Genomic DNA, 14,754 nt, shown 5'->3' with positions numbered 1-14,754 from the left:
GGGGGGGCACGGGGAGTCGTCTTAGAGCGAGGCTGGCTGCTGGTTGGCGAGACTGGCCAATGGAAATCGGACGGCGGGACGCTACTTTTCGAGTGGTGGACCCGCCACGCCAGCCGCGACCGGTGGCAGGTCTGGGCTGGGCTGCTGGGGCTGCTGGGGTGCTGAAAGTGAAGTGAAGCGAGGCGTGAAGCTCCCATTCGGCGGCAGGGAGCTTTCTCTCATCTCGTCTTTCGTCTTGGTATTCCATTCGCCCACCCACTTTTGCACCCGGCTTCACATTTCCCATCGCGGAAACCCACCATCGACCCTCTCGCGTTGGCTTGTGGCTAGATACAAGCCACCCGTCGCCAGGTCCTCACATCCCCCAATCTTGTGATTTTTTTTTCTTCTCCTTTTGGCAGCATATTCCCCGGCGACAGCTGCCTTCCCATCGCGACATCATGGCGCACGCCGCGCCCGTTGACATCGCCAATGGCAATGGCGTCGCCCTCGGCGCCCCTTCCAACAAGAAGGTCGCCTACTTCTACGACTCCGACATTGGAAACTTTGCCTACGTCGCCGGCCACCCCATGAAGCCCCACCGCATACGACTCGCCCACAGCCTGATCATGAACTACGGCGTCTACAAGAAGATGGAGATCTACCGCGCGAAGCCCGCCACCCGCCTCGAGATGACGCAGTTTCACACCGACGAGTACATCGACTTCCTGCAGAAGGTCAGCCCCGAGAACATGGAGAGCTACCAGCGCGAGCAGACCAAGTTCAATGTCGGCGACGACTGCCCCGTCTTTGATGGCCTCTTCGAGTTTTGCGGCATCAGCGCCGGTGGCAGCATGGAGGGTGCCGCCCGTCTGAACCGCCAGAAGTGTGACATTGCCGTCAACTGGGCAGGAGGACTGCATCACGCCAAGAAGAGCGAAGCTAGCGGCTTCTGCTACGTAAATGGTGAGTAGAGACCGTCTCGGCCCAACGCGACGCCGACTTGCGTTTCCTTGACTCAAACTCCAATGACATGCCGATACTTACTGCCCTCGCCCTGAACAGATATCGTCCTCGGAATTCTCGAGCTTCTACGATTCAACAAGCGCGTGCTCTACATTGACATCGATGTCCATCACGGAGACGGCGTCGAGGAGGCTTTCTACACCACCGACCGGGTCATGACCGTGTCGTTCCACAAGTACGGCGAGTACTTCCCCGGAACTGGCGAGCTTCGCGACATCGGTATCGGCCAGGGCAAATACTACGCCGTCAACTTCCCGCTCCGCGACGGCATCGACGACTCCTCGTACAAATCCATCTTTGAGCCTGTCATCTCCAGCGTTATGGAGTTCTACCAGCCCGACGCTGTGGTGCTGCAATGTGGTGGCGACAGCTTGTCGGGCGATCGCCTGGGTTGCTTCAACCTCAGCATGGAGGGCCACGCCAACTGTGTCAAGTTTGTCAAGAGCTTCAACCTGCCGACCTTGGTACTTGGCGGTGGTGGTTACACTATGCGCAACGTCGCCCGAACGTGGGCTTTCGAGACTGGCCTGCTTGTTGACGCCAACATGGAGAAGGCTCTACCATTCAACGAATATTACGAGGTACCCCCAACCTGAACGCACCCCAGCTCTTCAGAATGCTAATTGGTTACCTGCAGTACTATGGACCCGACTACGAACTCGCCGTCCGGGCCTCCAACATGGAGAATGCCAACAGCCCCGAGTATTTGGAGAAGATCAAGAACCAGCTGATCGAAAACCTGAGGCGGACGGCACATGCCCCCTCGGTACAGATGCAAGACGTGCCGCCCGACTTCCCCCAGACCTTGACCGAGGAGGAAGAGGCGGAACTGGACGACATGGACGAGGACGAGAGCAAGGACATGCGCATGACCCAGCGGCAGTGGGAGAAGCAGCGAGAGCCTGACAATGAGTACGAGGAGAGCGACAACGAGGAGCTCGAGAGAGCGAACGGCATCCACCCCCAAAACGGCAACGCTGGACGCAAGCGTCAGTTTACCGACTACCAAAATCCCGATCTAGCAGACGACAGTGGTGCGCCTACTCCGGTCGGCGGCAACAATGCCGAGAAGGTCATTCAATCCAAGGAGGCGGACGAGGTCATGGAGGATGCACAGCCCGAAAAACCCTCGGAGCCCGAGGGTATTGCCGAGGAACAGGAGCAGCTGAAAGAGGCACAGAAGTCCACCGAGGCCGCAGCGGATGTCGACAAGGACGGCGATGTCGATATGGGCGAGACTGTTCCCGAGAAGGAGGCCCCTAATGACACGGAAGTGAAGAAGGAGGAAGCCAGCTCACCCAAGCCGGCGGCCGATAGCGCCCAAAGCCCCCCGAAGCAGGTGGCGACTGCGGTCATGATACCTGATGCCGAGCCCACGACCGAGTCGGCAACAGAAAAGGCATCCTCAGACTCTGGCGACAAACCTGCCGAAGAGCCAGCCGGGGCCGAGGCCGAGACGGTTGCCCCGACAGAGGCGAAAGAACCGGAGGCCAGCGGAGACGCCATGGATGTCGATGAACCGAAGGCAGACGAGGAGCCCAGCAAGGAGAAGGAGAAGAGCGCGGAACCAGCGCCTTCGACGGCGGACAAGCCTGAGGAGGGGAAGACTGAAGACGAGAGCGAGGCTGCATCGTGAAGCAGCCCCGACGTCTCCATGCCTTTGTAACCCTAACCCCCCCAGAGATACCCCCCTTGAGGAAAAAGAGAGACAACCTCTTTTTGAACTAGCTACGTTGGGGTTTCGGCGATGTGCGCCGTGCGTCGTCTAGCAAGCATCAGGTTGTTCCATGTATTGTAGCGCAGGAGAGGCTATAGGCTCGGCGTTCTGGATCTGGCTCATTCAGCAGCTCACGCAACGTGTATTTTTCCCGCATGATTACGAATCTTTCCCACATGAAAAAAAGCTGGTACTGGTTATTCTTTCCTGTCTGCACGAGTTGATTCTTGTGATAATTCTTGTGATATGCTGTGGTGCGGGTGATTTCTCGTTCGGTCTTTTGTTCACGTGTACATGGGTAGCAGTTGAAGGGTCTATGGGCCAGCGATGGAGCAACCAACCAGCTCCACCGTTCTTGGGTGCTCGGGCCTCTCCTCTCGGGAGGGAAGTGAGCGACCAGCAGAAGCGAGGGCTGGAGGATGGGCTCTGCAACATGCAGGTCGGCGTCCAGAAGCGAACATTGGCAATTACGGCAGTCAATCCCATAGGCTGTCTCTGTGTCTACTATGAAAATGCGATGCACCGGTAACTGCTGTGTCGTACAAAGTAAGGCAACATGTGAATTCGTTGGCCTGCTAGTACTCCGCGTGTAGGTATACTGTCTGTTCTCGAGCCCCCCATTGGTGGGTTGGTTCCAGGTTGGTGCTTACACTGGCTGCAGGGGGTCACTCACGCCAATCCAATGAGACGGGGAGGCTTTATTTGCTGTGAGATGCTGCGCTGCGCTGCAATGTAGGGCAAGAAAGAGAACAGACAAACAAGAGAGCGCACTTTCTAGATCTCAGTTGCGAAACGAATTTGCCATGTAGCAGCATCATATCTCTAAAATCACAAATGCATGTTAATCGATTTTGATAATCCAAGTATGGTACTGTCTGTCTGTCTGTCTGTATGTATATTGGCGAGTGTTGTGTTGTGGTGGAGAACCTGCCTTTGGCTTTAGTGCTGCTACTGCCAGCTGCCAGCTGGCACAAGACGTTGTTAGCCCAAGGGTGCAAATCGGTGGCAGTGGCAGCGGCAGTGACAGGTGGCAGGAGCAGTGGCAGTCGTCAATCGGGCTCCGGTTCTTATCTTATCGCACGTGCCACCACTTTTTTCGGAACGGAAAGGTCCCTAGGGTTTCCCACAAAGTTCCCAGTTGCTGCCAGCGAAATTTTGTGAACTAAGCCCGAATTCGTGACAGCATCTTGCGAACTTTCCCTCCCCCCGACCAACCCACGCTCAACCTCACGACACCACAACCCGTCACATACTAATCCCGCAGCAATGGCCAAGCTCTCGTAAGTCTCTACCGCGATTCATCTCTCCAACAAAAATTTTGCGACTGCTCTGCCCCGCCCGGGCCCGGGCCATTTTGGAGGGAAAAGGGAAGGATTTTCGGCACGACGCAACGGTGGGGTGGAATGATGGAGGACGAGCGCGCTTGCCCGGGCTCTCCAGCCGGGAGACCAAGGTCGAGGAGATCGAGCGACATTGTTGCGACCGAGAATCTGGAAACTCGTGAGCTCAGCCCACAGCGAGCTTCGTGATGACCAGTGTTCCACCCGAAAACGGCGAAGCGACACTACTGGCGATCCGTGTCCCCCCGGAACGCAGGCCGGACAGGGCAGAGCAGAGCAAAGCATTACACGACAAAAAAAACATTTATACTGCGTGAAAATCTGGAGGAAACAGTTTGCGCTGACAGGTTCCTCATAGACGTGGTGCCCCCGGTGGCAAGCTCAAGATGACCCTCGGTCTTCCCGTGTATGTCCAGAATCCCCCCCTCACTTCGTGGCCAGCAACGCGATCCGGCAGAACCCGACGCCTCGAACCCGCCCAAGTGCTAACAAGCCCCCTCCAGTGGTGCCATCATGAACTGCGCCGACAACTCCGGAGCCCGTAACCTGTACATCATCTCCGTCAAGGGTATCGGTGCCCGCCTCAACAGACTGCCCGCCGGTGGTGTCGGTGACATGGTCATGGCCACCGTCAAGAAGGGAAAGCCCGAGCTCCGCAAGAAGGTCCACCCCGCCGTCATCGTCAGACAGTCCAAGCCCTGGAAGCGTACCGACGGTGTCTTCCTGTACTTCGAGGACAACGCCGGTGTCATCGTCAACCCCAAGGGTGAGATGAAGGGCTCCGCCATCACCGGTCCCGTCGGCAAGGAGGCTGCTGAGCTGTGGCCCGTAAGTTCTCCATTCATGCACACAGCGTATCCACAACTTCGTCTCTGACTTCTTCTTCTCTGTAGCGTATTGCCAGCAACTCCGGTGTCGTCATGTAAATGGGTGGAAATAGAGCGCGGTGAGGGAGAAGAGACTGTCTTTTGCGAGCGGTGTTTGTGGAAGTCGAGGAAATGAAACGAAACCCTTTCCCGTCTTGACCATTACGAGGGACTCACGAATTGGGACATCCGATCACCCAGCCATGTTTTCTTACATCTAGGCGATACAAAATGGACAAGAAAAACTGCTGCTGGTGGTTCGATTGGCAACTGGTCACTTTGCATTTCGGCTATGGGGCGTAAAGGAGACACTACATACCATACATAGCATGCTGGACGAAATGAGAAAAGTTCAGTTCCGAACCGTTGCCTCCTGTGCTTTTTTATTGACTTGAACTTGTGTTCTTGGATTTAACGCGCCATGGGCTGGTCTGCGCTGTTGCTACCAGGTTCAAGTATGAGCTTGTCAGACGAGCAGGCTGTCTCGGCTCCAACTCTTCGGATCTTTCAAGTCCGTGTCACGACTACCTGGGCTTACTGCGCAAGCTCAGCTACATGGGCTGAGCTCGGTCGCGTGTCACCAGTGTCAAGTTGGAATCATTTCAGAGAAAAGAGCACTCGGTCTCGTTTATTACCCTATACTACGAGGCTATGCCCTCGCGGATACGTCTGTGTTCTTCTGCCCTTGGGCCATCTGCAACCAAATCACGAAAGAAATGCCCAGGAGGCCGAGGGATACATGGATGTGAAAATGGCCCCTCTCCCTCACTGGCCAACGCCGAAACGCCCTCGGCGAACTCAGGAAAGCTGCCTCCACTCTCTTGTGCACAGCTCGTATACTTGCGGAGAGAGAAGCAGTCGAAAAACATGGGTGGTGCTGTAGAGAGAGAGAAAACAAAAAGGAAATTGCTGGAAAAACAAAGGCCTGAACAGACAAACGAAGAAAACTATCCCTTTAGCTTGCGCGCCCCCCGTGTTCCCTGTGCTGGCACAAACTTCCTGAATGCAGATTCTTTTTGTTGGTACCGTGTAAATGCGATGTGGATGTGCTGAACAGAAGGGAAAGCCCGTGAATGATGGCCCCCATGGTGCCGGGAAACGAGGATGAATGCCGCCCTAACCTGCAGGAGATCGGATGGGCACGTCGATTAACGGCGAGTGCTGTGGCTATTCTCGCTGCGTGTACCATGGACGGCACCATCAGTGGAACGCCGGGACGCTCCATAGAAAAAGAGAGGAAAACAGTAAAAGCGAGGATACAAATGTGATCCGCCGTGGTTCTACGGCTTGGCTCACTAGTGGCACTGCAGATCTCAGGCTCTGATCAGAAACCCCCAGCAGCACCAATTGTCCTGATGGTTGTTCAATCTTCGGGCTCCGGAGCAAAAGCAGGACGGAGCTACTGCTGCTCAGTCCCGGTTTCCGGTGTGCCGTCGGGGACTGGCGTCTGTGCGGCTGCCTTCTTCGCGGCAAGTGTAGCTCGCCTTTTCTCGACAGCCCTAGACATGGAGCCGGAGGCCCAGCGTGCTGTGATGACATGTTAATATCGGACTGAAGCTCGACAGGGGTGGTGTGAACATACCTTTCATGGAAGCAGACATCTTCTCCGACTTGGTCATCTGACCATAATCCTTGTTTCCGTTCATCGACCCATCAAAAGAAGCGTCGGCGGCATGTCCGTTCACAGTCTGTCCAGGGGTGGAGCTGCTGCTGACGGGGAGACTTCCCGGATCACTGGTAGGGGCGGAGACGGGAGCTGATGCTGCATGAGCCTGGAAGCCCTTGATTCTTATCTTGGGGACCTTCGGACCAGCAGCGACATCTGCCTCGGGTGGGATATTGCTGGGTGTGATGTTGGCAAAATCTTGCTCCTGGACCTTCTTGGACACACGACGGATTCTCTTGGGCTTGACTGGATGATCATCTTCCTCAAAGTCCTCATCATCGTCATCGTCGTCGTCATCAAGAGAGAACTTGGTCTGTCTCTTCTCGCGAAGCCCGTAGGCAGAGGCCGAGGTTGATGCAGTAGCGGTAGACGACGAGGTAGCAGGTCGCGACTCGTCGTAATTTGCTGAAGTGGCACTATAGAAGGAGCCAGAAGGTATCTCGCCGATGCGTGAGTTTCGTCGCCTAGGGCCGAGGCCCGATGGCTGACCATTCGTACCGTTGACGACAAAGTCCTCGTCTTCGACAGCTGCCTTTCTCCTCCGCTTGCGCACATGGCCATGAGCCCCCGTGCCAGAGACAGGAGTGTTCTCGGGGATTGCTGTAGGCAAAGGGTGCTTTCTAGGCCGGCCGCCTTTGCCTTTCTTCTTGGGCGTCTCGCCCGCAGGATGCTCAGCATAGGCCGCGTGAAGGCTCTCATCCGCAGGGGGGCGACCACGACGTTTGCGAGGGAGCGTGGGCACGGGTGTCGACCCTCTGCTAGCCGTCTCGGGTTCCACAAAGCTGTTGGGCGCCTTTCGTGCTCGCTTTCCGTGGACAACAGTAGGGTCATCAGCCTCGGCGGCCTTTGCCGTCTGTTTAGGGCGGTCGCGAAGGCGTCCTTTGCCAACACCTCCTCGTTGGCCAATCGGATCTTGCTGACCGATCTTGGAGTCTCGATCATCATACTCAAAGCCGTAGGCATCGGCCATGATACGATCTTGCTGTCTGGCATGTGCAATCATTGCGTCAGGCTTTGTTGCTCTGATACCCTTTACTACAAACTCCTTTCTAAGAGGGTTGGCATCAGGGTCCTTGCTTCGGGCCATTTTGACTCGGTGCTGGAACATTCCTTCTTCCTGGTGGTACCGTGTCGCATTCTCTTCGTCGTCTATGATCTTTCGGCATTCGCGGTACTCATTTTCGTACGTAGCAACGACACCTGCGAGTAGCTCCAGGCGTTCATACAGCTCTATGTGTGACAACGTCTCATAGTCCGCAATGAAGTTGATGAACTCTTCAGCTGGCCTCAGCTTCTTGTACATGTACTGTTTCTTAGCAACAGGTGCGGGACGATCCAGAGCTGCAGGCTCAGGTGCCGGCGAGTTTGTACCCAAATCATCAATCGCACCTGGGGAGGCAGCAGGAGTGCTTTCGTCAGGAGCTTCCGTGGCATCTTCTGCTGCATCATCAGCTGCAGCTTCCTCTGCGACCGCCTCTGGTTCTGCTTCAGGCGCCGACGTTTTGGACCGACGGGTTGGGTAGCCCACGGTAGCCCCTCTGACATAAGGAGTGAGACGCAGGAAAGGATCTTTGATGTCTTCATCGACTAGAGCAGGAGCCGGAGCTGTGACAGGGGCCGAGGCCGGAGCTGGTGATGAAGCGGGAGACTTTTCCTCAGGTGCCTCTTCGATCACAGGCTGCGGTGTAACTGTAGGCTGTGGTTCCTCAACCTTAGTTTTGGTGGCCTCAACCTCAATTTTGGGAACCACGTCATCATGAACCTCATTGTCAGGAACCTCATTGTCAGGAACATCATGCTCGGGAACCTCATCCTCGGGAACCTTATCCTCGGGAACCTCATCCTCGGGGACCTCATACTCGGGAAGGTCGTGCTCTATAACCCCATTCTCTGGACCTCCAGTCTCTGACATCCCATTCTCAGGAAGCTCAATATCAGGAAGCTCATTCCCAGACACCTCAACTTCAGGAACATAAGGGTTTGGAGCTGCAATGTCAGGAACTTCTGGCTCTTTGGGAATCTCGTGTTTAATCTTGGGTTCTGGCTCCTCATCAATCTCCATCTTGTCGGAGAAAGTATCAGGTGCAGCTGGTTCGTGGCTTGTGTTATGCTGAGGTAGCTGGGTGAATAGAGCCGATTCCCTATGAGAAGAGGCGGAACTTGTGCGCCTGTGCGAAGAGTTTTCAGATGCCTGGGTAGACTGATGGCCACCGACCTCAATAGTGTCATGGACCAAGCTGTTCTCCTCCGATTGCTCTTCGATGAAAGACACGGGCTCCATGGTAGTTTTCCTACCGACAGACCGACGCGATACAGGCTTGGGCGGTTGCTCCGAATTGCGGCGCTTCACCCGGGACTCAATGTCTTGTTCGATTTCATCGTCCAGGAAGTCAAGATCAGTTCTCCGCTTCTTGATGGAGCGTACGGCTGAGGGTGTAGCTTTTGCCTCGATGCTGTTGTCCTCCTCGTCGGCCTGGTCAAACGAGTAGTCAACCCGAGTACGCTTCCTCAGCGAGCGGCCGCCTTTACTACCCGCTTCATCGGGAGATAAGTTGAGGCCATCGACATGACGGGTTCTCGTCCTTGTGCCTCTGGCACTGGAGGGACTCGGTGTCTCAAAGCTGAAGGAAGATGAGGCAGGAGCCATTGTGGCAGCTGGGGTAGTCGACGCAGGCGTGTCAGAAGGTTCTGAACGCCGCTGCGACGATGAGCGAGCTGGAAAAGTATGGCGCTTGCGAGAGGAGAAGCGCCCTCTTCCGCGCGCGCTGTTGGGCGACTCCATTGCGTCGCTGTGGTTGTGTGCTTATATAGCTGGTATTAAGCACAGGTGCAGAGAATCTAGGTTCGGAGATTAGTTGGCGTTGTAAGTGGGGGAGCGAAAATGCCTACCTCTCAATTCAAGTGGCCGCGAGACGACGGCAACCAGCGGGCTGGCCTGCGATGTCGTATCAAGCGACAGGTGTTGCGTGAGTGCACGGAATGCGGATGGATTACTTGTCAAAATATCTGCCTCAGCCGGGACCGAATTGAGTAGCAGTCTGACAAGCGTGAAATAGCCAGTGTGGCAGATGAATAAGCTAGTCGCGACCCAGTGCCCACGACGGGGGCGCGGATGAACGAAGACAAGCCAAGTGACCTCGGGCAGAAGCCCAAGACTTATGAATCTTTCCAAAGTATTCTGTTTAGAGCTGTCAGAGTTCCGTGATGTGTTTGGGGTTCTGTATCCCATGCGGACGATCGCGGGTTTTGATGAAAAAAATGGATCCGGTGTAAGGTGGCGGACGCATCGGTTGCCACGAGAGCACCCAGCAGTGAGAGAGTGACAGATAAAATTAGGAGGACTTACCTATCAACAGATCTTGAGTCTTTGGGGGATTAAATAGTGATCACACGTCGACGTGAGGTGAATGTGGCCGAAGACAGGCTGGCGCAGTGTGGCCAGGTGAGAAAGGAGTTGCGCAGAATGCAGTAGAGCACCGTGTAACACGCGAGCCGCGAGGGCAGGGCAAGTGAACAAATCTTGACCAAGACAAACGTCGTCAGATAGACGTGTAAAGAAATGAGTCTCCCTCGAGAAGACGATGCTGCCACGAGGATCTGGGATGTATCAGTAGATGGACTGGGTGAAGTGTAGTCGGGGGGCAAGCCAAGGTTATTGTTTTACGTACGTGGGCACAGATGTCCGAATAAAGCACCCTGTCGGCAGAACGAACAATCAACGAAAAGCCGGAGGATGCGGTCAGCGTGCAATGGACAATCGCAGGCGTGGCGGTCGCAACACGGGGACCGATCAGACAATCGATGAGAGCAGGTCGGCGTGTTATTGCTGGCGGCTCGCTGCGTCTCATTCATTCAGGCCTTTGCCCATGACTTCCCGGTTGCCAAATTTTGGAGGTTCCAGCGCACGCGCACCAGCCACAAGCGCAACAGCCTTCTGAGTGGTCTCGGCCCAGGGACGCTGTGGGTCTCAGCCGTGTGTCTATGCGAATCTGGCAACGGGCGTCGGCCAATGGGAGCAAGCAGCCTGCCGGGGAATGGATTATGCCGCTTCTGGCCTAGTGCTGCCCATTGCCCCTTGCGGATCAGTGACATGCGATTCAAGTTGTCCAGTCCGGGCCTGGTCCGGGCCTGGGCGACACTGGGAGTGACGTGTAGACCCGCTGACGGAGCGACGGGAGGGCCGCTGGAGGGAACTTGTCTCGCAGAGAACGTGCGCTGCCTGACGGGATTGCGACAAATCGCTGGTGGTTAGTCACAGTAAAGAATTCATTTTATTCGTCTCAACTTCCATGTCTGTATACGCTGCACTATAGTAACAAGAGCCCTGTCGTTTGTGTAGAAGAGCAAGAGATCTGTAGTGAGGCGGTCGTTGTACCTCAAGGTACCTAGGTCGGTTAACAGTTGACAACTAAGACCTACCTACCTGCCTTAGGTGCGGTGCTGCGTACCTTTAGCTACAGTGCGGGCATAGGCATGGAAGCTGGAAGCTCCAAGCTCCGTCCGGCAGACGCAACGCAGCACAATCCACCGGCCGTTCTCTACTCCAGTCTGTGTCGCATCGGCCCGCCTGTATAACATTGCATACTGAGCGACACAAATTGCGACTTCTACGGACGACCTGCACGACCTGCACGACCAGTCAGCGCTTGCGCCGCGGCTTGCTACCGAATCATCACTCCTGATCCAGACAACTGGCCCACTGCCATTGTACCGCTTGCGGCCGGTTCCCCCACCACATCCCATCGTCTGTCTATCCGTCTCCTTACTCTGGGCACCCACGGCCCTTCCCCAGCTGCGATGGCCTCCAAGAAGAAGTCAGTGCCTACCGACGACGAGCTTGGCGAGCTCTTCTCGGGCATCGGCGACGACAGCGGCCCCAAGAAGTCGGCCAAGCCCAAGTCGGCTGCCTCCAAGGCCCGCGGCGACAAGGCCGAGGACGACATCCTGGCCGAGCTCGAGAACGAGCTGGGCGACCAGCCTGCCCGCCCTCACACGCCGCGCATCAAGGAGCAGCTGGCGCCCAAACGTACCAGCACTGCAACACCTCCGCCGGCGGCGGCCGGCCGTCTGTCCGAGGATAAGCCCAGCGTCGCCCGCAAGTCGGGCGAGAGCACCCGATCGTACCATGCCAGCTTCACGCCGAGTGCCACCAGCTCCGACCTTCAGGATGCCGAGAAGAAAGGCCCTGTAGAGCAGACTGCCGCCCCTGCTGCCGCCGCCGCCCCTGCCTCTGGGGGAGGTGGATGGTGGGGAGGCAACTGGGGCGGCATTGTCGCGTCGGCCACTGCGACCGCTTCCGCTGCCATGAAGCAGGCCGAGGCAGCTTACAAGGAGATCCAGCAGAATGAGGAGGCCAAGAAGTACATGGAGCAGGTCAAGGGCAATGTGGGCTACATCAGAAGCTACGGTAAGTCTGCGTGAAGAGCAGTCCAGCAATGTAAATTGACAGAGCGTTTCCCCATAGGCGACGAGTTGCGGCACCGAGCTCTCCCAACCTTTACCAACATTCTGCACACTCTTGCACCGCCGATCTCGTCCCACGAGCGCTTGCTGATTCACATCACCCACGACCTCGTCGGCTACCCATCCCTGGACCCCCTCATCTATGGCGTCTTCAGCCGTGTCATGTCCCAGGTCGAGGGAGGAGACTTACTGGTCATCCAGCGAGGTCACGAGAGCACCGCTCGTCGTGCCTCTGACGCTGCCTTTTACACCGCGTCTTCGTCGTCCGCCGGCTGGCGCGACGGCCCTTGGTGGCGTCAGGTGGACACCCCGAGGGACCTCGGTTCAGTTAAGGGGCTGGTTGAGGGTTCAAAGCTGTGTCGCGTATCGGCGGAGAGCTATGCACACGATTTCTTCGCTTCCAAAGGCGGTATTGCCGAGGTGCAGAAACGCGCACTTGAGCCCGTCAGCGACGAAAACCCAGTGAGAACGAGCGACATCTTCCTTGCCGTGCAGGCCATCACTGTCGACGCAGATTCGGCCTTGTTCGCTGGCAGCACAGCTGGCGAGAAGGAGAAGGAAGAGAGTGCCGTTGCAGATGCCGCCGGCGATACTCAGATCTGCTTCGCTGTATACGTCTTCGACCCTGTCCACGATATTACATTCAGCACCATTTCGCAGGACATCCCGGCCAAGTGGATCCAGTGGCTCGATGCGCCTAGTCCTCTTACTCCTGCCAGCGGTGACACCGAGGAGCAGCAGTCCCCCAACGAACTCATGCTCGTGCCCGATGAGATCCGTGAGATTGTCGAGAACGGTGGGGTTGACCCGAGGGAGTGGGTTGCTGAGTGGGTCGAGGAGGCCCTCAGCCTGAGTGTGGGCGTCGTTGCGCAGCGTTATGTAGCCCGGAGGATGGGTGTTGGCGAGGGTGGACTTGGGAAGGGCAAGCAGAAGATTGATTCTATTATGCAGGAGGGCGGTGGCGAGGCTGCCAGAGCTGGTCTTATCTAGGTATGCCCACACCCCGTACCCAACATGGTCGGATGGCTCTTCCAGTGCCATGTCTGGCTGTCGCCTGCCTCGCTCCTTTGCCGCTCGGCCTTCGATTGTTATCCCGGGAGTTGTGGGAGTTCTTGTGTTCCCCGAGGTTGGTCTCGACATCCCTCAGATGTATTGAAGTTACAGTGCCAGGTTACTTTTCTTTCTGTAGCATAGCTCGAATGACAACAATCGAATCAACATGTGGTGCGTCAAGCAGACATTCTGAGAATCTCTGGACAATAGAAAGACGATGTCGTGAAACAGAATGGCCTCGGTAGGAGCAGAGATGGGGTTGCCGGCTTCTGGCCTCTCACGTCGGCCCTCAGAAAGAAAATCCGGTCACACAGGGGACCGAAATGGAATAATCAATAACCCAAACCAAACCTCGCGAGGCACAACCACACCAAAAGCAAGCTGAGGTCAGGCTTCCGTCGCAGTCAATCTCAGAGGTTTTCATTTTATTCTCAGAGTCCTTTCGAGATCTTCTTCATTCCCGCCATCTTGTTCACTGCCCTGACCTCACCTTTGATCCCGAATAATAATTGCTGAGAATCGATGCTCGTCGGGGCTGGTAACAAAATTTCCAGCGCTGAGAGATGGCTTCCTACGCAGGCGGTGCGATGGCTAGCAGCAAGCGCAAACCCGAGGAGGCTCGCGATTCAGATGGCGACCACGAAGTTGGCAGCAACGTGGATGGCCTCTCGCGGGGCACCTTCCACCTGCAGGTCGCCTCGGCAGATGACGCGATCGAGTTCATCAACCGCTTCCGCGACGCCACGTCCTTCAGCGTGGTGGCAGTCCGCTCGTCCAGCGGTAAGAGACAGAAGTCGGTGGCCGTTGAGCAACAGCCTGTCCCTGTCATCAAGCAGGAAGTCGATTCTCGTCCGGCCTCGACTGCCTCGTTCACCCCGGCGCCGAGCCAGGTCACAATCCTGTCGCCTCCCAGGCCTGTAGAGCCCTGCGGCAGCTGCGGCGGAGGCGGGCACCAGGCCATTGACTGCGTAGACCCGGACGCCGACGGCTTTCTGGGCGCGTGTCCTCTCTGCAACACGAAGTCCCACGAGTTCTACGAGGACTGTCCCCTGCGAACCAACAGCCTCGAGCAGGACGGCAAATGCCTCCTCTGGCGACGGCAGCGCAAATGCCAGGTCAAGTCCAAGCTCCGCCTCGATGTTTTGCTTGCAGCTCTAGTCCAGGCGGGCCACCCTCACTTCACCAGCCCCAATGGCAAGTTCTACCTCCCCCACAGCCCCGGCTTCGCGAGCGATATCTATCAGAAGGAGGTCAGGTCCACCATCGACCACTACCGTCACCGGGCCTGGGCGTACCTGCAGCTGCCTGAGGACAAGCTGTGGCAGCGAGCTGAGAATCTGCTCAAGGAGGAGGCGCGAGAGTTCGACACCATGGAGAACGCACTCAAGATCCTTGCGCGATGCCACTGGCCCGAGGTTCTGTCGCAGCTGAAGCTTAGGAACGAGGCAGCTGATGGTGTGTCTGCAACCTAGGCCATGTTGCAGACGATTTGACTTCCCTGCCACACCCGGGTTTCACTTTAATGTGCGACTCGCTTCTTCATCAACAATTTGCAGGTTCGTAGGCCTTGTAATGAATTGTGACACAAGACTTGGGGACAAATCTTCGGCCATTGTCTCCATGATTCGCATACACGCAGCAATC

At 56.5% G+C, this 14,754-nt stretch overlaps 5 protein-coding genes across 5 annotated transcripts; 4 read left to right on the top strand and 1 right to left on the bottom strand.

The window, feature by feature from the left end:
* Positions 1 to 440: 440 nt before the first annotated feature.
* Positions 441 to 2,641, top strand: JN550_004361 (uncharacterized protein; the record flags this gene model as incomplete). Its single annotated transcript, XM_049315868.1, has 3 exons — positions 441 to 945; positions 1,045 to 1,586; positions 1,643 to 2,641. The coding sequence occupies 3 exons, from the start codon at positions 441 to 443 to the stop codon at positions 2,639 to 2,641; spliced, it is 2,046 nt and encodes a 681-aa protein (XP_049173899.1).
* A 1,347-nt stretch (positions 2,642 to 3,988) lies between these two features.
* JN550_004360 (uncharacterized protein) lies at positions 3,989 to 4,988 on the top strand (the record flags this gene model as incomplete). The annotated part of the gene is made up of 4 exons (XM_049315867.1): positions 3,989 to 4,002; positions 4,421 to 4,468; positions 4,566 to 4,890; positions 4,956 to 4,988. The coding sequence occupies 4 exons, from the start codon at positions 3,989 to 3,991 to the stop codon at positions 4,986 to 4,988; spliced, it is 420 nt and encodes a 139-aa protein (XP_049173898.1).
* Positions 4,989 to 6,327: 1,339 nt separating this feature from the next.
* Positions 6,328 to 9,376, bottom strand: JN550_004359 (uncharacterized protein; the record flags this gene model as incomplete). Its single annotated transcript, XM_049315866.1, has 2 exons — positions 6,328 to 6,455; positions 6,511 to 9,376. The coding sequence occupies 2 exons, from the start codon at positions 9,374 to 9,376 to the stop codon at positions 6,328 to 6,330; spliced, it is 2,994 nt and encodes a 997-aa protein (XP_049173897.1).
* Positions 9,377 to 11,067: 1,691 nt separating this feature from the next.
* JN550_004358 (uncharacterized protein) lies at positions 11,068 to 13,047 on the top strand (the record flags this gene model as incomplete). Its single annotated transcript, XM_049315864.1, has 3 exons — positions 11,068 to 11,140; positions 11,234 to 12,001; positions 12,059 to 13,047. 3 exons carry the CDS (start codon positions 11,068 to 11,070, stop codon positions 13,045 to 13,047), a joined length of 1,830 nt encoding a protein of 609 aa, XP_049173896.1.
* Positions 13,048 to 13,673: 626 nt separating this feature from the next.
* On the top strand, positions 13,674 to 14,582 carry JN550_004357 (uncharacterized protein; the record flags this gene model as incomplete). The annotated part of the gene is made up of 1 exon (XM_049315863.1): positions 13,674 to 14,582. One exon carries the CDS (start codon positions 13,674 to 13,676, stop codon positions 14,580 to 14,582), a length of 909 nt encoding a protein of 302 aa, XP_049173895.1.
* Between the last annotated feature and the right edge of the window lie 172 nt (positions 14,583 to 14,754).

This window comes from Neoarthrinium moseri (assembly GCF_022829205.1).
Source record: "Neoarthrinium moseri strain CBS 164.80 chromosome Unknown scaffold11_Wmoseri_CBS_16480, whole genome shotgun sequence".
NCBI lineage: Eukaryota > Fungi > Ascomycota > Sordariomycetes > Amphisphaeriales > Apiosporaceae > Neoarthrinium > Neoarthrinium moseri.
This window is presented reverse-complemented; position numbering and strand designations above follow the sequence as displayed.